This window comes from Leptidea sinapis, chromosome 1, assembly GCF_905404315.1.
Source record: "Leptidea sinapis chromosome 1, ilLepSina1.1, whole genome shotgun sequence".
Classification (NCBI taxonomy): domain Eukaryota; kingdom Metazoa; phylum Arthropoda; class Insecta; order Lepidoptera; family Pieridae; genus Leptidea; species Leptidea sinapis.
Window position 1 is genome coordinate 13,936,403 of NC_066265.1, and position 22,783 is coordinate 13,959,185.

Sequence of the window (22,783 nt, forward strand, 5' to 3'; positions counted from 1 at the left end):
CTTGCTAAATCTACTAAAGGAAATACTTAATTAAATAGGGTTTCTTACTCTAAAACTACATACGAACATAAATTAAGTACAATAGTCAGAACATATTGGGTCATAATTATAGTTAATTTAAACTTACATTAAATTGATAATTTACTTATCCAATATTTTAAAAGTAAATCATTTAATAGTGTTGGGGTTGGACTTAAGTGTCAAAGTTTTACATATGTATTTATTATATGGTGACAGCACTTTGCACTATGTTCCTTCTTTAACGGTATTCACTCTGGTTTTATGTAATTGAAAATAAACAAGGATTATTTGTAAAGAAATACTATTAATAATTTTAGATTATTAAAATATAAATTGGAGCAATAGCTTTTAATGTTGTTTCTCTTTACAGGTTCCTAAATAATTGTAATGTTTGAAAGTGTAAAAGTTAGAAAGGTTTATAACAAAATAAATTTCTCTTTACAGAGCAACAATTAAATAGTTTTTGTTTCATTATAAAACATATTACATACTAGCTGACCCGGCAAACGTTGTTTTGCCATATAAAGTATAATTCACGCGATAGTTTTTTAAGTAATAAAATATTGCCTATATTATAGCCTGTACATCATTTTGTTCTATTGTCAATAGTTTTTGCAGCGCACGCAAAAATAGGTTTTCGATTTTACACCTTGTGTTACAAAATAGAAATTTTATTACGGATCCCTAATTTTGAAAAAAAAACATAGCCTATAGCCTTCCTTGATAAATGGACTACACAACACTGAAAGAATCATTAAAATCGGACCAGTAGTACCAGAGATTAGCGCGTTCAAACAAACAAACAAACATTGCAGCTTTATAATATGTATTAGTATAGATATAAAACGTGTTGAGGTCAGGAAAGTCAATTAAATTACTCGCAGATCGTATAAAGAATGATTTATTTCTATTAGTTATGTTTAGAAATTATAATTAGGTATTATTCAACTAAAATATCTTAAACTTTCCAGTGGCAGCATTACGAGTTTGCGTTTGGCTGAGCTATTAAAGATTGGACCCAGAAATTTACAAGATCTCCCTTTAGTCGGGTTTCTATATCTCCTTTTTTTAGTAAATACTTTTACTGTGTATTTATTTAGCTACCAAGTATTTGGATTTTTTATTTTTTATTAAAACAGTAATTAGACAAAATTTTACCATTTTGTAGTTATTTAAATAGCACACTTTGTTACTCTTTTCAAAATGTAGTTCAATTAACTTTTATTGTAACTAGTTTTTTAATTAACATTTGGGTTTAACGACGAAAGACGAAACGTATTTTTATTGTTTTTACTGCAGAAGATGTATATTATACTGTAGTTTAAAGTTGTTTTATTATTTATCTCATGTTGTTTTTAAATTTAGTTCATCGCGGATTCAGTTTATTTGAAGCATAAATTGACGGTAGAATTTTACATAATCTGTTTTTGAATTCAATCGCCCAAAATAATGTTATGATGCAAAGCCTCTAAACAAAACTTAATAGAAAAACTTATCTTATCAGAGTTAGTGCTGGAATATCAGTTATCGTGTCAACATATTAATTAATTAATGCCATAAATTTGGAAGAAAGAAATAAATAAATTTTGTCATCTAGTATGAAGGAGCGTAATATAAGTATCTGAAAAATTCAAAAGAACTGATAAAATCCTTTTTTGAAGGTTACTATTACATTATAATAACACAGATTGGGAATGGATCGACCGCCCTCAGGCTATTAAAGAATAAGTTTAGTTGTACGTTCTTTGTACCTATATTTTTTTTTGAAAAAAAAAGCCCGCTGAGTTTGTTGCGCACGTTCTTCTCCGGTCTGAGACATGCTTTTCGAATGGGTTGGAAGTTTTTGACTTCCAATAAGTGATGTCACACCCTACTTTGAATAAAAATATTATGTTTAAATACATAAAAATATTTCAATATTTTACTGTAAGCCTATAACGATACTTAAAATGTTAGAAATATGATCTTTAGTGATCCGTTAAGTTTTACAAAATAACTTAGAAATACCAATGTTATTATTGGAGGCATTAGCTTAGACAGTAAAACTTTTCTCACATTTTTAAATGAAAGATCTATACCTGCTCAGCGTTATATTGTAGTTAGATCTCACGTGATTACAATTGAACCAGCCTAGCGAAACTCTCTAAGAAAAAAAACGATTCTCTCGATAGTATGAAACGTGCAGTCATTGATGTAATGTTCATCGTTTGCTCACGAGTGAAACCCTACAACCGGACACGTCCACACGCAACCAATAGCCGATTAGAACTGGCCTTCCGCTGTACTGTGCATACTGAATTCCTTATATAGCACTCAACGTCACACGGTTAATGTCACTGTCGATGTCGTGACAGTGACAATGATAGTTAACACATACTCTGTTAAGACTAGATGTCAGTACACTACAACTGATAGATTGACAGATGACGGCTATAATCTTGTAAAAAACGGGGATAGCCGAAATCCACTACGTTTACGCAACTTTTCTCTTTCAAACTTAGCCGGATTATACTTGGTCGCCAATCGTCATACTATATTTCAAATATATGTTAAATCACGGCACGTTTTATTAGATTATGTGTTAAATTAAATTTCAATTTCAATGTTTACTCTTTGGTGTTGAGGATCTACCTGAAAACGAGAGGCGATTGATCGATAGCATCCATCTGGGTTCAGGAGCGCTCACCTAATAAACAAACAGAAGAAGTTGTAATAAATGTTTTTTTAAATGTAAATGGGATTAACAATCCAAATGTTGAGTTTTTCTTGTGTGTTTTCGTGAGTCTCGTTTCAGAACTCAACAAGTCAACATCTGCTGAAGGTGCCTTGCCTAGGTGTGGAGAGACAAACCACGTGTCGAATTGGTGACACACAAAACATTTAAATAATTATTACGGGATTTTCGCAAAATATCACCAAATTCAATAAAAAAAAAAGGATTGTGTCTTTTTATGAAACCACGGTAAAAGTGAAACTTTTGTTCAAATTATAGACATTTAACTAGAAAATAACAACATTATTCACATTAAAGACTGACAAAAACAAACAAGCAGCGTGGAACACTGGCACAAATGAGTAATAGTCTATACATTACACGGTCAGCTGCTGCGAACTATAGGCGCCGCCCGACCGTCACGCGACAAGCATCACACAGACGAAAAAGTATGAGACGATGTACTAAAAGTTTCACTTCTAAAAGTGATGACTTTAAACAATGTCTTTATTTTGTAAACGGCTAACATTCTTGGCTAGAATATAAATATGCGAGCCTGAGCCTTGAGCGTCTCGGAACAGCTTTGGAATACAATTCGTATAAACTAAGTCGCTAATTTCATAGTTGAGTCGACTATTAGTATTGGTTGCTAAGAGATACCTTATGTATGTCGCCACACATCGTCACAAGAGACAACTGACATGTCCTTCGTCTTTTATTTTCGTTACAGAAACTCACTCAAACGTTCCTAATTGTCTGGTCGTTGTGCCAATTCTTTGTCTAACACGAGTGTATTTGCCGGCAATATTTGCTAATTGTGAACTTCAAATGAGTTTTTACGAGAGTCGATTATATTTTTATTGAATACATTATTGTGAATTGCCATGTTAGACTATGAGCATTATTTTTGTAGATAAGTTGGACAAGTTTTAAGTGTTTTTGTTGTAACTTATATTAATGTATACAGTATGCTTCTTAGAAGATTCTATGGATACCGGCCATATGGGCATCACTGCAACACCTTTTTCTCCCGCCAAGTATTAGAGTGCATGGGTTCTACTCTCTATCTCCGAATCGAAACTTCGTAAACGAACGAAATTTAAACGAAGTTTCGACAGTGACCCTACTCTATTTTGTTTTCCGAAACATCGACGAAGTTCGGAACCAAACACAATATACGGGAATGAATGGTGAACGATTGAATTGAACTAATGACAACCAAAATTATCTGTATAATCCTATCGGCCTGTAGTAGTGTAAGTGTGTGCGTGGGGCTATGTATTTACACGTTAATCGGCTTGCTTTGGTGCCACACTGTAATGTAAGGTGACACGGAGTCCTTATTTTTTACTAGTCCGTGCCTTATATAGTTGATATTTAAATTCTTTGTCTTAAGCGATACTCATTTTGTATTTTTATGCAAATAACAACGAATAACATAATTACGTATAAATCCAGTGCACTCAATCATAGTCAAAGTCAAATAAACTATTCAATCGGGCTTCAAATAAGCGCTTTTGAATCGTCACTATAAATATTTCTTGTGAAATTACTGATTCTACCATATTATTATTAGAAGAACATACAAGAAACTCAGCATGATATAAATTAATCCATTTACATTTAAGATACGCATTTTGTAAAATCTAACGTGAGATTGGGGGTGCTTCAAGCATAACCAGCGTGTTATACGCAAAATTACGCAATTTAAACAAATTAAATTTTTAACCAAAATCTTTGATTGTTGCGGGACTCGAGCCCGCGGACCTCTCGGTTTCCTTCCGAGCGCTCAGCCAACCAACTAGTTGATAAATTTTGGTTACAAATTATTTTTTTAATTACTCACTTAGGGGGTTATCACCTTGACATAACAAATTGTTTACGCAATTTAAAGTTTAAAATGTACGAGTATACACTTTTATAATAAAGTCCCAGCCACTGTTCAGGCATTATCTATAATAAATTTAAATGTTTTATTAAAAACGGCTTGTCGTAAATCCTACTACTCCACAGCTGAATATCTAAGTGATCGGACAGCCTGGGACTAGATTATGATTATTTTATAGCAATAGCAATGACACTAAAATATTGTATAAAAAGATCGCAAAAAGAAAATGCTGGGAGATTTTCTTGCGCCTCTTCTTCTCTCTCAGAGCGCCATTTGTTTCCGAAGCGGTAGTAGTATATTAGAAATGACATCAAAAATAATTCTAAAGGAATCAATTTTGAGAAAACAAATGCCTTTTAGTACGAGTAATATTGTGATTGATATTTTTGGATTTGTCTCTTCAGCGCTTCGATCTCGGTATGCGGCGACAAGGAGGAGGAAGGCCAACTCAAGCAGTACCACGTGGAGCAGAGGTTCGCTGACCGGCGCTACAAGGTTACCAGTGCCAGGACATACTTCTACCTCAACGAGGCCTCTTGCGAGAAGAATATGGAAGCGTTCCTGAAGAGTATCGATGCTGTTGCAGGTATTTCTTACTATCTATAGCCCTTAAATTTATTATGTACCTACCTTTTTTAAGAAATTAAGGGACGAGACGAGCAGGACGTTCAGTTGATGGTATTTGATACGCCCTGCCCATTTCAATGCGATGCCGCTCAGGATGCGCTCGTCACCTGAAGACATAAGATATTAAGTCTCTTCAGTAATGTCACTAGTTACAGCGCCTTTCAGACTGAAACACAATAATGGTTAAATATTACTGCTTCACGGCAGAAATAGGCACCGTGGTACCCATAATCTAGCCGGCATCCTGTGCAAACGAGCTATCTACTTACGTAAGGCAATTGTGATATCTAAACAATTTGTTATGTTTTTAAAGTGATAACCCTCACTTCTGCGATTAAATAAACAAATAGAAAACAAAATTTTATGAACGATACGGGACTCGAACCCGCGACCTCTCGCGTTCCGTGAGAGCGCTCGTCCAACTGAGCGAACTGTTCGAGTGACGTATTGTTGAAAGCCACGACCTGAGTGTTGAACAAAGCATACAAGATTTTAACAGGCTCTAGGCTTAGTCAGGTGACTAAGCCTTCCCAACATTTTATCTCAACATTCACCGCGTTTTTTTTTATTTTAATCTATGCGTAGAAACCATCACGCCTCTTTGAACACTAAACAGTGCCTTTTTAGAAACATTCCTTGCGTATATTCTTTTAAGTTGGAAGAGATCGAGAAACCAGTGAACGGGTCAGTGATGCTAAGTGATCACCGCAGTCCACATGCTCGGCAAGACCGGAGGAATCACAGGGGCGTCGCCAGCCATTTAGAAAGTGTACGCGCCTTTTTTGAAGGTACCCAAGTCGTATCACCCTGGGAACACCATAATATAAGGAAGCTCATTCCACAGCTTGGTTGTACGTGTACATCCAAATGGTGGGGATGATCGAACATAAAACCTCATTCTAAGTGGAAACTCTTCACAAGCCGCAAACTCTATAACACGAATTCTAGCCCGCCTTCCTTGACAGTCGTCCTACAAGTATTACGTTATTCAAAAGAATTGTTAAAAAGCGGTTGTCTGGTAAAGGTTACTATTTTTTTCATGAAAATAAGGGATGAGACGAGCAGGACGTTCAGCTGATGGTAATTGATACGCCTTACCCATTACAATGCAGTGCCGCTGAGGATTTCTTGAAAAACCAAAAAATTCTGAGCGGCACTACAATTGCGCTCGTCACCTTGAGACATAAGATGTTAAGTCTCATTTTCCCAGTAATTTCACTAGCTGCGGTGCCCTGCAGATCGAAACACAGTAATGTTTACACATTACTGCTACACGGCAGAAATAGGCGCCGTTGTGGTACCCATAATCTAGCCGGCTTCTTGTGCAAAAGAGCCTCCCACTGGTACTTCTTAATGATACAGATTGGGAATGGAGCGACCGCCCTCAGGCTATTAAATAATAAGTTTAATTGTACAATATTACTCTGTAAACATATTTTATGATGAAAAAAAAAAGCCCGCTGAATTTGTTGCGCCCGTTCTTCTCAGGCCTGAGGAATTTGGAAGATTTTGGAATGGGTGGTAGTTTTTTTTTGACTTTCAATAAGTGACGTCACATCCTATTTTGAATAAAAATATTTGAATTTGAACAGTAAGTCTTAAAGTATTAAATAAATTGTTTTTTATTACTTTTGCAGGTATCACACAGAGCACCGGGCTGATGGCTGTAAAACTGACAGCTCTTGGAAGACCTCAGTTACTTGTGAGTATATTATATATATACTAGCTGACCCAGCAAACGTTGTATTGCCGATATTAAAATCGCGATACAAAAGTAACTGTTGATCGTAGATGGGTGAAAATTTGAAGTTGTATGTATTTTTTAATGCCGACTCATAATAAAACAAATTTAAAAAAAAATGTCAAAAAAATTAAATATTAATTAAAATTCGTGTGGACCACCCTTAACATTTAGGGGGATGAAAAATTGATGTTGTCCGATTCTCAGATCTACCCAATATGCACTCAAAATTTCATGAGAGTTGGTCAAGCCGTTTCGGAGGAGTTCAATGTTTAACACCATGACACGAGAATTTTATATATTAGATGACAATTTGACAAATAACACTTTACCAATATTTCATCTGAAGTTCATCGACAAACAAACGCTTCAAATCATGGCAAGATAGTCACAATTTCTTAAGTCGTTAACTGGAACAAAAAATATATTTCGGATGATTTTTAACCGACTTCAAAAAGGAGGAGGTTATCAATTCGATCGCTATTTTTTTATGTATGTACACCGATTACTCTGATATTTATTATTCGATATACGTGATTTTTCTCTAGTTCGATGCAGAATAGATGACATTTGATAACAATTTTACATAGTTTGACCCAGTAGTTTTCATTTTATCAAATTTTTTTATAAATATTTTGTTTACCTCGATGATATAAGTAATTGTTTTTTGTGTGCGGATTTTTTTGGAGTTTTTATTCAGGTTGGTTATATATTATTATTATTAACTGACACTAAATAGTAAAATAAATTACGTTATTAAAAACTGAAAAGTATCAAATAACCAAAAATTTAATTTAATACACCTTTACCTTTAATATTAATAAAATACTATTATTTGTATATGCTACATATCGATAGCGTTGAAGTCGGTGCCAAGCCAAATGTAATAAGTAAGTACCTACACTCGCCACGCGTGACTGAGCGTGATAGCTCCGTCTAGACTCTAGAACAAAACAATCCAAGCAGACAGACACGCGTGGCCAGACAACCTTAATAATTACAGTAAGGAAGTTGTTCATAATATTAACTTTTATTTTGTTTAGGGCTTGGCACCGACTTAAAACCTATCAATAGGTAGCACATATAAATAATAACATTTATCAATATTAAAGGTAAAGGTTTTAAATTAAATTTTTAGTTATTTGATACTTTTCAGTTTTTGAAGTCGGTTTTTTTTAAACGTTGATTATTTTTTACTATTCGAAGAAAGAAGAAAATATGCAAAAGCTGTAACTCATTTGCCAAAAGCTAAAAGCTGAAACAAAACATATACGGATTATTTGCAAATATCTCCAAAAGTGATAGAGACTTTTGAAATTTATAAAAGATGATGAAGAAGATGATGCTGAGTTAAGACTTTAACCCCCTTATTCATAATAGTCTGCTAACTTAGAGCATTGCTAATTCTCACTCTGTCTTCTTCTATTGACCTAAGTCAGAATGAGAAAAAACACTCCTTAGCGGCTGTTTAATGTTAGCGGACCATTATGAATGAGGGGGTAAGAGTTTAAGAGTATGTTTAACTAAGAAATAAAAAAGAATATTTTTTGCTTAACAACAATTTTTTTTTGAAAATGCGAGCTAATAGGTGTATCTGTATCGGTTTCAGCTTCAACTATCAGAGGTCATCATGCGTGCACGTAATTACATGCAACAGATAGCTGGTGGTACCGGAAACGTCCTCACGCACCACAAAACCATCGAGGACTTCCAGCGGTACCTCGGCGAACACTCCTCCAAACCAGAGGTCCAGGACTTTATGAAGAAGATCACCTCTGATACGGAAGGGTAAGTAAACTCACAAACTCGTAGCGATCAATAGAGGTGCTCGAATTGTCGGGGACCCAGTGCTCTGTGAATGGCTAGATCACTTGGCGTTGCGTAGAGACGTCGCTTCATTGTGTGTCTTCTACCGCATTTATCACGAGACCTTAAAACAATCCGTACGATTGGCAGTGAAGAATTTTCCCATGGAAAGAGTGCGTGCTTCTATTGATAACTGGCCTCAACGTTTTAAGGACTGTATTGCAGCCAATGGAGACCACTTCGAATAAGCTTGTTATATTTTAAATTGTTTTATATTTATATATTGAACTAATACACTGTAAAAGTAACAAATGTTATTTGCAATAGAATTTATTTTTATTTGTTTCAGTATTTGTGGCAAGACTAGGTATAAATCCAGTGTCCTGATGTATGTTTCGAATGAACTCCTAAACTAATGAATGGATTTTAATGGGGATTACTTCATTATTATTATTATTATTTATAATAGACTAAGCAGCTTTCGCTGATGCGTCTATATCATTTGCCATATCTATCCAAATGTTTGTCCAGTCTATTCTTAAACTGATTAACAGATTTTGATTTAACCACATCCTTGGGCAATCTATTCCATATATGAACGACTCTGTTGGTCAGAAAGTGTTTCAATAGATTTGATGATGCTAATTGATATTCTAGCTTCATATCATGTCCCCTTAGTCTAGGATTGCTCTTCCTTGGAAACATGCTCTCAAAATTGATGCTCATGAAGTGCATTTTAATCCAACTTGAGAGATAGGATAGTTTTTATTTCGATTTGGGACCCATAATTATTTTTATTTCCAATATTTGTTTTGTATGTACATATTTTCTATGAGAGAATTTATTGACGCACGGTGTGACAGTTCTGCTGTGAAACAATTTCATTACAATAATAGGGACCAGATCTTATAAAATAACTCTTGATGTTATGAAATATTATGAATTATTGACAAGTTCATAATAGTTATTTATGCAACTGTTGTGTAATAAGGGGTATTAAAACACTCATGTGATAATAGTATCACATGAGTGTTTTAATACCTAATTATGAACAGTTGCATACAAGACTTTATCTATGCCCAGAATATGAATCCTCTTAAAGATTCTGAAACAGTTAGCTTAATGCTAACATTAAAACACCAGTCCTAGTAGTAGCCTAATATCATTAATTACTGATTATATACAAATAAACTAAGTATTAATGTATCAATTATTTATTTTAGTAGTAATTTACATTTTATATAGTGCAATAATTAAAATTCACTCGAATATTCAGCGTTTAAAATGAATCGCTCATTTTTGTAAACAAAACAATAAAAATATCGAAGAAAAATGGTGGGGATTCGAATAAGCTATTTTTTAGGGCGCGTGACGTTCTGGTAGTGTGGAACGCGCATAAACGAAAAAGTTCTTTTTTCAAAATTCATACAGATACCACGCATCGAGCAATAAGAATGTGGCTGAATTGAAACTCTTTGCGCATGAAGGGATTGAAAAAAAAACATAGGAGTGTTGTAATGAAATTCAGTACAACATTACAACACTCGTTTGGATGATGTAATGGTTATTAGAACATTGGGTGTTTTAATGTTGGCAATAAGCTAACTGTTTCAGAATCTTTAATAGAGGATTTAAAGCATTGGTGTAGATAAAAGACATTATTTTATTTATTGTGTACATAACAACGTCTGTCGGGTCAGCTAGTCTTAAATATATATATTATAGAACAATCTACTACAGTAGGTACCTACAATAGAATGTTCTGGAAAGCAACTAGTCGTTTTCTCTGCATGCACTTTTTATTTACCGCACGCTTGTGTATAACTAAAATGTATTGATAGGCGACGTGTTCCAGCGTGCTGCATCTTTTCCCGTGGTACAGGTCAGTGGCATCGCCTTGTTCTCGTAATGGTGGATACGTATTGACTAGTTTACAGTTGCTATGTCCAAGGCCTCTTTACATACAGCCGAATCTGTTGGGGAACGAATTACCTCGTCAAAGAAAAGAATTAGTGTGGATATGTCGCTTGTCGTCTGTTTGTTTATGCTTTAAATACACAATCATTTAGCTACTCCTAAGCTAGATTAACCACCGCTCATCATATTCTACTATTAATTAATATTAATTCGTATTCATAATCGGAATCGTTATAGATATAAAAAGTCTTATCTACTATATAGAGCTAGGTAAATTATAGTGTAAGGATTCGTACGTTTCATAAACATTATGGGATTTTGAACAAGCAAGGAACAGTATTACATTTACACAAATTAAATTTGAAAACAAAAATTTTGAACGATGCGGGACTTGAACCCGTGACCTCTCGCATTCCGTCCGATTGCTGTATTGTTCACTACACTATCAAAGTAGATCCTCTAGATGAAGCCGTAACCTGAGAGTTGAATAGGACGTACAAGGTTTATCAACGATACGTCACTCGAACGGTTGGCTCAGTTGAAAGAGCGCTCACTCGGGATGCGAGAGGTCGCGGGTTCAAGTCCCGCATCGTTCATAAATTTCGTTTTCAAATTATATTGTGTTATTAATCCCAGAATTGAGAGCTATCTCTATAACAAGTATTACATTTTCTAACCAGTTACTAAACTAACAGTAGTTTATACTACACTATTGTGTACTTATATAGTCAGTTAACTTTGGTGATCATAAAAACCAATTTAATATTGTTCCTATTAATTAAATTATGTACCTATATACCATCCAACTATAAACAATTATCAATCGTAGTCAACAAGACAAGTCGTCTACTGAAATTGTGTAGTAAAACTAACTACAAAGCTGTGGAATGAGCTTCCTTGTGCGGTGTTTCCGGGACGATACGACATGGGTACCTTCAAAAAAAGCGCGTATACCTTCCTTAAAGGCCGGCAACGCTCTTGTGATTCCTCTAGTGTTGCAAGAGAATGTGGGCGGCGGTGATCACTTAACACCAGGTGACCCGTACGCTCGTTTGTCCTCTTATTCCATAAAAAAAAAACTAGTTTATGTGTTGGCTATCTAATGAGTTTCTTTAAAATCACTTTAAGCACATCCCCCTGTGCTCTTTGTAAGAGAATAATGTATGAAGTGGTCGTTATTTTTTTCCTGTTCCAGAATCGTCCATTTATTCCCGTGGTCGAACATTCTGGACAAAGACATGAACCTCTCCGACTCATTCCGTGTGCCTGATCCGAAGAGCGGCCAGATGCGGCGTCTCATCTCGCAGATATCACCCAAAGAGGAGGAGATGTTCAGGAACATGTTGCGGAGACTTAACCACATCATTCAGGTGGCTGCGGAAGCCGACGTGAGAATCATGATAGACGCTGAACAGACCTACTTCCAGCCAGCAATCTCCAGGATCTGCCTCGAAATGATGAGGCGATATAATATCGTAAGGATATATATTTTAAATTATAGAGAGTTCGATTTAATTTAGGTTAAGGAAAATTGACATAAGTTAGTTCTAAATTAGAATAAAGCATTCAAGTTCTTCTTCGTCTTGAAAGAAAAAGTCAGTTAAACTTTATTCAATTAGGCTTAAACTAATCGCTTTTGAATAGTTACTATAAATATTTCCTTTTAATTGTTGAGGATGCCTGTATAGAAGCGAAACACGTATATAATTGTTTCAAGACCAATTTTGGCGGAATTACACTAAAGAAAACTCAAAACATTTGGATAATTATGGATATCCGAAAAGTAACGCCTACTTCAATAAATTTTCAATAATAATAATATTACCGGCGAGACGTAACAGTTGTTCAATGAAGGTTATGCTTGTCCCACCCCATAATATGATAAAGACATGGTTTCTTCGTCCCACAGTGCTTCTTTTGTCCACCACCATGTCCATCATTGAGCTGAACCAGCTAAGAAGTATCATGTTGGAGAAAAAGGCCCAGATACTAGACAGCAAAGGCAGTAAAGATTGATAGTACCTCAGATATTTAATTAAATTCAAATATTGTAGAAATCTATACATATTATAATAAAAACAGAGAGCATGTCGTGTCTGTTCTTAAGATATATTTTTTTCAAAAGAATTGAACTAATCAAACTAACTAACTAACGTTGGCGGATTCTGACTTTCATATTTGATTTCTATAACGATTACAAAGTTTAAATATTGGATTTTTTAAATCTAATATATATAACATTCTCGTGTCACGGTGTACGTAATTGAACTCCTCCGAAACGGCTAGACTGATTTTCGTGAATCTTAGCGTGCATTTCGGCTAGGGTGCAGAATCCGACTACATCTATTTTTCATCCCCCTAAATGTTAAAATGTTTTTGACATTTTTTTAAATTTGTTTAATTATGATTCAGCATTAAAAAATACATACAACTTCTAATTTTATCTATACTAAAATTATAAAACTGCAGTGTTTGTTTGTTTGAACGCGCTAATCTCTGGTACTACTGGTCCGATTTGAATGATTCTTTCAGTGTTGGGTAGTCCATTTATCGAGGAAGGCTATAGGCTTTATTTCTATGTTTTTTTTTTTCAAAATTAGGGATCCGTAATAAAATTGTTATTTTGTAACACAAGGTGTAAAATCGAAAACCTATTTTTGCGTGCGCTGCAAAAACTATTGACAATAGAACAAAATGATGTACAGGCTATAATTACTTACTTATTATTACTTATAAAACTATCGCGTGAATTATACTTTATATGGCAAAACAACGTTAGCCGGGTCAGCTAGTGTATGATATATTTTGTTGGTCTGAGAATCTGTCGTCATCAATTTTTATACCCTAAAAATTTTAATAATTGAATTTTTTTATTACTTTATATGGCAATACAACGTTTGCTGGGTCAGCTTGTATTATATAAAACTTAAAATTTCAGGGTAGATACGTTGTGTTTAACACATACCAGACTTACCTGAAGAATACATATAACGAGATCGTAACAGACCTGGAGCAAGCTGAGCGACAGAACTTCTACTGGGGAGCAAAGTTAGTGCGCGGCGCTTACATCGAACAGGTTATTATAATAGTCTTACTTGGTCTTCTCTGATTGTGTAGCGTCCATTGCGTAGTTTGCATTTTACGGTCGTTTTCAATAACGTATCTCTAGTTACGGTTACATTGCTGTGACCGTTTGATGACAAGATCTTATCTATCCATAGTTATATCCAATATAGTTCTAGTCGAATGCTTTATGGCGATAGGTTACTGAAATGTAAGTAAGCGTAAAAGGATAGATTTGTCTACCTCTAGTAAATTAAACTGAGGATCGATAGGTTATTGAAAACGGCCGTTTATCATTCAATTTGAAAATTTAATAATATAACATAACACCCAATCAGAGGGCCTACAATCCACTTTTAATAAGCGATGTGATTCCGATGCAGTTTAGTTTAGGTACCTAAACTGAATCACTAAAATTCGTACCATGAAGTGCCTTTTACTGAATGGTGCTTGGATCGCTTGTGAAGAATGAACGAAATAAATTTATCTGTGGTCCGCGGTGTGAGAAAGAGATGACGCTCTACAGTCATTGCATAAGATTGTCTCTCTTACTCGAACCATATGCGTTGCGTTTCGAAACCTACAATGATATGATTTTAGCAGTTTTTTTGCGTAGAAAATACTAAAAATACATTTTAAAATAGCGCTTTATAGCGTCAAATTAAAAACCATTAAGCCCTTCTTTGTACTTGTTAAATAATAATAATATAAATAAATATACTTCTTTGAATTACAAATTAAATGTTTGCTTAGGTGTTTTCGTAAAAATAACGAGTTATGAACGCACCTCTATTGATGTTTGTTTGACAGGACCACAGAGTACATTTTTTTTAATTCGTTCTTGCGAACAGGCTATAGCCCGGGCCCTTACTGCCTTGTCTGTAATATTTTCATTTTTGGTATTTAGTTTCAGTATTTTGTTTTACAAAAAAGTCCAATAAAGTATTCTCATCTCATCTTTCATCAATAAAATTTTCCTTTTCTTTATGTTTTCACTATTTTTAAAAGTTATTAACAACACGATTCACTCTACTCTAAGGGAGTAGCAACTTTTTTCGAATCGCTCACTTTAACACATAAGCTATCCAGTTTAGGTTGATATAATACCTCATGGTACGAATGAATGAACGAACTAAATCAGTTTGCGATTCAATTGATATCATTTTTGACATTCAATTGACATCATTGCGATTTAATCAGTTGATTTGACGTCAACCTAAATTAGATAACTCTAATCACGTCATGGTACGAAATAGCAAAGCAGTTCATTTTAGGTTGTAAATTGAATCGCAATAAGAGTTCATGGTAGGCCCGCAGACCACAGACTAATATCACACAATATTAGTGTAAATAATATTTGTTAGATAGAGAAATGCAAACAAATAAGTAAATTATTTATTGAGATTCAAAGGGATTGTCTGTGTATGCCGAAATACAGGTCGGCTACAGTTGCTAAGTCTTTTATGTAAATACTAAACTTTGCTTATTGCATATATGTCTTTTAGTTTAGGATATGAAATTTTTGTGAAACAAATAAATTATTATTATTTACAGAATTAATTGTTATTTTTGTGATCTCCATTACTTTTGTGATTAAATGTTCAAATATTGATGGGTCATGACGTGTCATTCGTACGGGTCGACTTACGGCCGTTCCCAATATACTATCTACAGATAGAGATAAGTTACTACCTTCTACTGTCAATAATCTGAAGCTGTCCCAATGTACCCGATAAGTCATTCTTATCGCCTTATATTGGGACGCGTGAATTGCAATTTCAATAGAAACTTCTATCGCCGGTCTGGCTATACGTAGTCCCATTGACAGACAGCGTGCACAGATAAGGTGAATTACCGTCGATAAGTTTATTGGCACAGAAAAGTCAACGATAGTTACGATTTTTATCACAACCGGAGATAGACTGAATATTGGGACCGGCCATTAGTGGTTAAAGCACTGGGGCAAATCCCTAGAGCCGCGGGTTTAAATCCCGCATTATCTATTATTGTCAATAAATTCGTCATTAAATTTAAACTGATATTTGTGACAAACTTAACGTCATTTTCAACACGTAACCCCGCATAATTTGTATACTATAATGTCTCTCCACACAGGAGCGCGCTCGTGCGGCGGCGATGGGCTACGAGGACCCAACCTGCGAGAGTGTCGAGGCCACCACGACATCATTCCATAAGTGTCTCAAGGAAATCCTGAGCAGAGTGAAGGTACATATTATATCTTAAAAACCAAGTTAGATAAGTTGCTATTCACAAGACTGTGGGTTGCAGTAATTGATTTACAATTACGTCGAGTGTCTAGTGAATAATCTTTTTTTTCATCACAATTGCGAGGAAAATAATAGTTATTTATGTAAGTGTTTAATAACTATTATATATTATACCCCTCGTATTAAAACACGTATGTGGGTTCTTGGCTTCGCCTCGTTTGATAATAGTATCAATTCAGTGTTTTAATACCTAATTATCAACAGTTGCATACAAGACTTTATCTACGCCCATAATATGAATCCTCTCAAAGATTCTGAACAAGCTTACTGCTAACATTAAAAAAGCCAGTCCTAGTAACCATAATATCATCCAAAAGAGAGATATTATGAAAACGGATGATATAATGTACTGAATTTCATTACAACACTCGGTTGGTTGATGTAATGGTTATTAGGACATTGGGTGTTTTCATTTAGATTATCTGTGGGTGTTTTAATGTTGGCAATAAGTTTAATAATAATCTTTAATAGAGGATTTAAAGCATGGGTTTTTATTATTATTATATTGTTTACCATACAGCAACAAATGCGATACAAACAAAATATGATTATTATGGGAAATGGCGCGCAAGTTTTTTTTGCACTCGCCAAAGGTAAGGTGATTGATTACATATAGCTTACTTCAAACTTATAATTTTAGTGATAAAATGCATATATTTATAACAAATTATTGTGAATTATAAATAATTTGACAATAATAAATGCTTTTTCGTCTTTAATTCAAATCAAATCAAAATCAAATCAAACCCAAATATATTTATTTTCTCTCACAATAATTAGCTAAGGTGACGTTTATTTATTCCATAAATGTAAATGGATTTTCAGCGGCAATAAACCACTGTGTTTTTACAAAAAAAAACTGTATTATCCGGTTAAATTGAAAATACTCTGTTTACTCTCATATAATTTGCAGTAAGGTACTAACTTAAATTTGAAGGGATTATTCTATTATACACTAGTCTTCCGTAATCAGCAAGTGCGAATTTAGCACGCACACAGCGGCCTGTCAATGCGCATTATTTTTTTTGTATTAATTATAAGCAGTTTGCTTATAATTGGGATGTAATGAGATAATGTATAAGAAAGCTATTAAAACAAGCTATAAGACCCTGGAAAATAAACTATCTTATAAACAAAATAAGGATCAGAACTTGATTAGGGCATAGTGCCGTACGGTACTTTCGATACTGCACTTTCCGATTTTCGAAGGCTAGTGTTAAAAATATGCGTTCGTGTGTTATAGTTCGGTTTATGGTCCTTAGAACGGTGTAAGGCTCACTTTACGAGCAAGCGTGTTGTAAATTTTCTTACGAAATTGACGAAAATATTACGTCAATCGAGGATAAAGAGCGCGTCGATAATGCTACCCTAACCTAAAGTGAAAAATATCTTATCATATTTTTTTTGACCACTCTCTCTTTTGTTGTAATATATAATATATACATATAGATATGCATCTTTCAGTGTTGCGCATGGTCTCTGGGACCCTGATTGCCCATTGCACCACAAATCTGGTAATTATTAATTGTCCTGCAGCGAAAACTCACATAAAAATCCCATAAGACAATATTAATATTTGTCTTATTTATTAAACACAGCGAAAAGTTACTCCAAGTTTAAAATTACTTCTCTCTGTCATCTAATTTGTTTTTTATGAAAATAAGGGAGGAGACGAGCAGGACATTCAGCTGGTGGTAATTGATACGCCCTGCCCATTACAATGCGGAGCCGCTCAGTATTATTGAAGAACCCAAAAATTCTGAGCAGCACTATAATTGCGCTCGTCACCTTGAGACATAACTTGTCAAGTCTCATTTGCCAAGTAATTACATTAGCTACGGCGCCCTTCAGACCGAAACACAGTAATGCTTACACATTACTGCTTCACGGCAGGAATAAGCGCCGTTGTTGTACCCATAATCTAGCTGGCGTCCGGTGCAACCTCCCACTGGTAATACTAGTTGTCAATGGTAAGATAAAGGCAAAAAGTCTTAAATTAATGATAAATAGTCTTAATTTTTATACTGACTGTCAATATCTTACAGGGTGAACGTAAGAATAAGTTGGGTATTATGGTGGCCTCACACAACGAGGACACGGTGCGGTACGCGATTCAGCTCATGCGGGAGCATGGCATCACTCCCGAAGAGCGCGTCGTGTGCTTCGGACAGTTGCTCGGCATGTGTGACCACATCACCTTCCCCTTGGGTGAGTTTGATGTAAATGCATTACACGAATAAAACTAAAACCAACATTTTATGAACGATGCGGGAGTCGAACCCGCGACCTCTTGCGTTTCGTGCGAGCGCTCTTTACAACTGAGCCACCCGTTCGAGTGACGTATCGTTTATAAAATCTTGTATGCTTTGTTCAACTCTCAGGTTGTGGCTTTTAATACTTCAATTAAATTTTGCTCTTTATAAATTCAATTAATTTGGTTCGGTTGTCTTACTTTTAATATTCATCAACTATTTAACATAATTGCTTGCAATGTGTGGTTATATATTTGACTTAAAATATTTTCATTGTATTTTGTACCTGCTCCAACAACTAATAACGTTGTCTCCACCTGTATGAAAAGCCCTTATTTTTTTTATTTCAGGCCAAGCTGGTTATTCCGCGTACAAATACGTGCCCTACGGCCCAGTGCTGGAAGTGTTGCCATATTTGTCGCGGCGTGCGAATGAGAACCGTGGGTTCTTGAGCAAAATTAAAAAGGAAAAAGGACTTATTTTGAAGGAAATTAGCCGCAGAGTTGTCACCGGTCAAATGTTCTACAAACCGGTCGGTAACTATACACCTGTTTAATGAGACGTTTATGTTTTAGGAAATTGAGCCTCGGTTTGTTTGTAACTCGCCGCCATTTTGTAATAGTTTGCCAAGAATAGATGTTATTACTTATTAGCCAATGCAATAAATGAGTCCTATTACTGATGTGCATTAACTTAATGTTTTTATTACTTTCTATAAAATATAATAATTTATGGGAATTAAATTTATAGCTACACAATCGACTCGTAAATTTTTAATGAATGACACCTATCATAGTCTCCGATAATGGGACGTGAATTTTAAAACTAAATAGCTTAGATTAAGGATTGGTCTCCGCACCTAAGAACCTACCTTACGAACTACCTACCTTAAGAACTTACCTAAGAACAATAGCTTTTTTATTGTAGTAACTATTAGATGCGTTGCATCTTGACACTCAATATCTTTCAGATTTTGTGACATACGCTTCGTGTTATTTTACATTCACATTAATAAAATACAAAATAATTACTGATGATATGTGATCCCAGTGTCTTTCTTATTTCTGTTAGTATTATTTTTACAAAGTTTTACTATGCAACCCGGCATTTTAGTATCAATTATTAGCAAAGTTTGACAGAACATGTCATCGTGTCATACATTAGGCGTTGTATTAGTTGCAACACTTTGTGACTACGCCTGCGGTATATAGTTGGAGCGCAGCAGAGACCAATCCTTGATCTTATCCAAACAGCTTGAGAGTTCAGGGCATTATATATCTAATTTATTATTATTTACTGGATTATCTATTACCATGAATTATTATAGTGAAAATTAATTTGAATGAATACACCAGGAATACATAATATATTTATAAAAGACGCTTAGTATGTACGACCGTAATAAGTACTCTACTCATCACTGACCTCTACTATATACCACTGGACTGGCGGCCGTCAAAGTGCTTTTATTGCCTGTTAAATATTCGCCATTTTGGCGCTGTAGGCCATAGCGACAGTCTGCGGTACTACAACTAGTGATGACGACCTCAGCTAAAGAAACATCGATAGGAAACTATTTACAAAAATTTAATATTGTTTTATATTACTTTGATTCCTGAAGTGTAAATAACACGGAATATGAACGAAATTAATTCAAAATGCAAATATACTTCAGAGTATTGTACGTTCCTTCGCAGCCATTTGTACTATACGTCAAAATTAGTTCTCTGGACGGTCGCGAGTGGCGCTTCAAATAGGCAGAAAAGATTTGCTGTCAAACATATGGAACAGCCTGTCCAGTGGTATTTATACAGGTAGACTCTAATGGATACTTAAAGTTCCTTTCCATTCTTGTCCATACCAAGTGTTATTATGTTTCGAATGTGGCGTATTTTAAATAATATTGGAGTAATAGTTGTGATACATTTATTAAACTATGCTTTTTTGCGCTCTACAAGTTAGGTTGAGTTTTAATCTAGTTCTAAAACAATATCTAGTAGAATTTTAAGTTCCGCCTCCACATTATCATGCGCGTAAATATTATCTCAATTATATCGTATGGCATTTAATATGTTTTCTTGCGTAGATTAGTTGTCTCAAGTTAATATTTAGTATCTAATCTTTGGCTCTAGACGTAAAAAAGTTGGAATGACATTGTATACAAATATTATTGTTATCTTATTACTAGTTTCTAGAAATTATTTATTCTTCTATTGTTTTTATTACGTTTGGATTTTTTTTTTGGTAAGAGTTCTAACAATTCAAGCTGTTCCGACTTACCTTATGATTTCCTGAGTTGATTTTTTTTTGTTTAAACCTGAAATAATTTATTCGTCTAGATAGCTGCTGTTATAACGATGAAATATAGTGGTCAACTGTTAACCTCTATTTCCAGCCTTCATAAAAAAACCTGGCCTGTTGTCCTGCGTTGCTTAGCAGCAAGACGTATAAATTATCTAAGGCTTAAACCTTATACGCTAGAATTTAATTTGATATTTAGTTCAGTTATTATGCATTGTTTCTGTTAAATGCATCTCTATATTAATGAAATGATCATCGATTTTTAATCTGTACAACTTTACGTCAATTAGCTGTATTACGGGACTTAATGAGTGCATTTGTATTTCAAGCCTTATTTATTTACTCTTAAGCTAGTATGTGTTTTTTGCTATTTATTATGCTTATCACTCGTATAAATGTTACGTCTGCCGTCTATACCCAATATATAACCTGTTTAGTCAATTTGCTAACCCAATTATTATGAAAGGTATAAAATAATTTCTTGGGCCATATTATGATAATTATTTCAATGACAGGGCCGGCATATAATCGATTGCTTGTGAAAAAGTAGCGTACCGCTGAACTTAAGTTATGTAACCGTTTATCCTGTCATTATTAGGTCACATGATACAGATTGAGATGTATATTAATATATACTATACTGACAGTGAGGGGTATAAGGACAGAATTTGTTATGTTACACAAGCACGTAATCTTAATATGTAGCTGTCATATGTAGATGTCATCATGACATTGACAGTTTATGGTACATTTCAAAATTAACTAATGTCAACTGTCATGTGGTTAACGACGATAGCATTACCTTTTTGGTGTCGAGGGTGATGGGTAAGGAGGACAATCTCAACGCCTTAGATCATATCGTCTATGTCTAGACAATGACAGCTGTGAAAACGTTGAATTTAGACCTAACCTCTATTTTGAGCAATCCCACTAACATAAAATGTCATACAAATCGCAAGTGTAAGACGTAGCTTGTCAAGGACAGGCCAGCTTATTTTTATCTAGACGTATTTATTATGTTATCACCTATAAGCGGTAAATAGAGCTGTCGACGCATTAGCGAGTACTTACTTATCAAAGAGGATGTAAATACTAAATAATAGGAGGCGGGACTGCCTGAGTAAAAATTTAAATTAAGTTTAGTATGAAGCGTAATTTGACATAAGTTTGAAATAGTTATTACTATAATAAGGCGACGAAGTGGCTTAAGAACGTAGTGAATTTCGGCTACCTCCGTTTTTTACAAGATTATAGCCGTCATCTGTCTATCTAATAATGACTGCACGTTTCATACATGCTTTCTTCTTAGGGAGGTTCGCTACGCTAGTATGTATTTTTTCAACGCGCCTCGCTCCGTCAGGCGTCAATAATGGCTAAATTCATTACATGCCCTTTTATTTATTTATATTGTTGGAGAATCTACAGCTGAATATTTTACAATAGTCACGTGATAAAATAACAGAAAGCCATTTACAGATTCCCTTTTGCTACACTAGCGCCATTCTGCGCGGATTTGGAACTATTATTAACTCTTACAGCTGGATATTTTTTTTAAACTAAAACTATGGTCTACATTAAGAGATTGTTCTCCTTACATCTACCCCAAACTCTTTTAGGGTTAGACTAGGGGTTTGGCCATTGCCTGTTAGATAAATCAAGTTAAATTAATGCTCAAAAATCATATAATAAATCCTGCGTTACTAAACATCACAATATCCTAATAATAATAACTATTTGATATGTTTAGTGTTGTTAATGAATTAGTTTGTGGGGTGCATAGATACCTATGAATTAGAAATTAGTCCTAATGTGAAAAATTATGTTTGATTTGATCTTTTAATATCAGTATTGGCTTATCTAGTTATATTAACGGAAGGCGACCGGTTGAATAATGAAAGATTTAGTTCCTATTTGTATAAATAGGGAATGCCCGCGAATTTAGTTTCGAAATATTATGTAGGTATTATTATTATATTTTAGTATTTTTTATTTACCTCATTAATTTTCTGATGAATTAAGATTTTTAGATATGTAATGTATTGCGTTAAATTACGTTATTTTTATTATATTTTTTGTAAGCAGTTTAATTTTACTGTGCTGATTATTGTGATGCTATTGTAGATCTTACACGTAGACGTTTAATAAAGACAAAATGTTGTTTCTTTA

At 34.5% G+C, this 22,783-nt stretch overlaps 1 protein-coding gene and 1 non-coding gene across 2 annotated transcripts in view; both read left to right on the forward strand.

Annotated features, from left to right (window-relative positions):
- Nucleotides 1-22,783, forward strand: part of LOC126966709 (proline dehydrogenase 1, mitochondrial) — a 43,737-nt gene extending 20,954 nt beyond the window's left edge. Inside the window, exons 4-11 of the mRNA XM_050810919.1 lie at nt 5,027-5,208; nt 6,887-6,951; nt 8,600-8,778; nt 11,909-12,188; nt 13,652-13,789; nt 15,892-16,002; nt 18,110-18,272; nt 18,667-22,783. Coding sequence (XP_050666876.1) covers nt 5,027-5,208; nt 6,887-6,951; nt 8,600-8,778; nt 11,909-12,188; nt 13,652-13,789; nt 15,892-16,002; nt 18,110-18,272; nt 18,667-18,872 — 1,324 coding nt within the window. The 3' untranslated portion in view covers nt 18,873-22,783. The remainder of the gene's footprint in view (nt 1-5,026; nt 5,209-6,886; nt 6,952-8,599; nt 8,779-11,908; nt 12,189-13,651; nt 13,790-15,891; nt 16,003-18,109; nt 18,273-18,666) is intronic.
- On the forward strand, nt 11,237-11,309 carry Trnap-ggg (transfer RNA proline (anticodon GGG)). The gene has a single exon. It is a non-coding gene; the product is annotated as a tRNA-Pro (tRNA).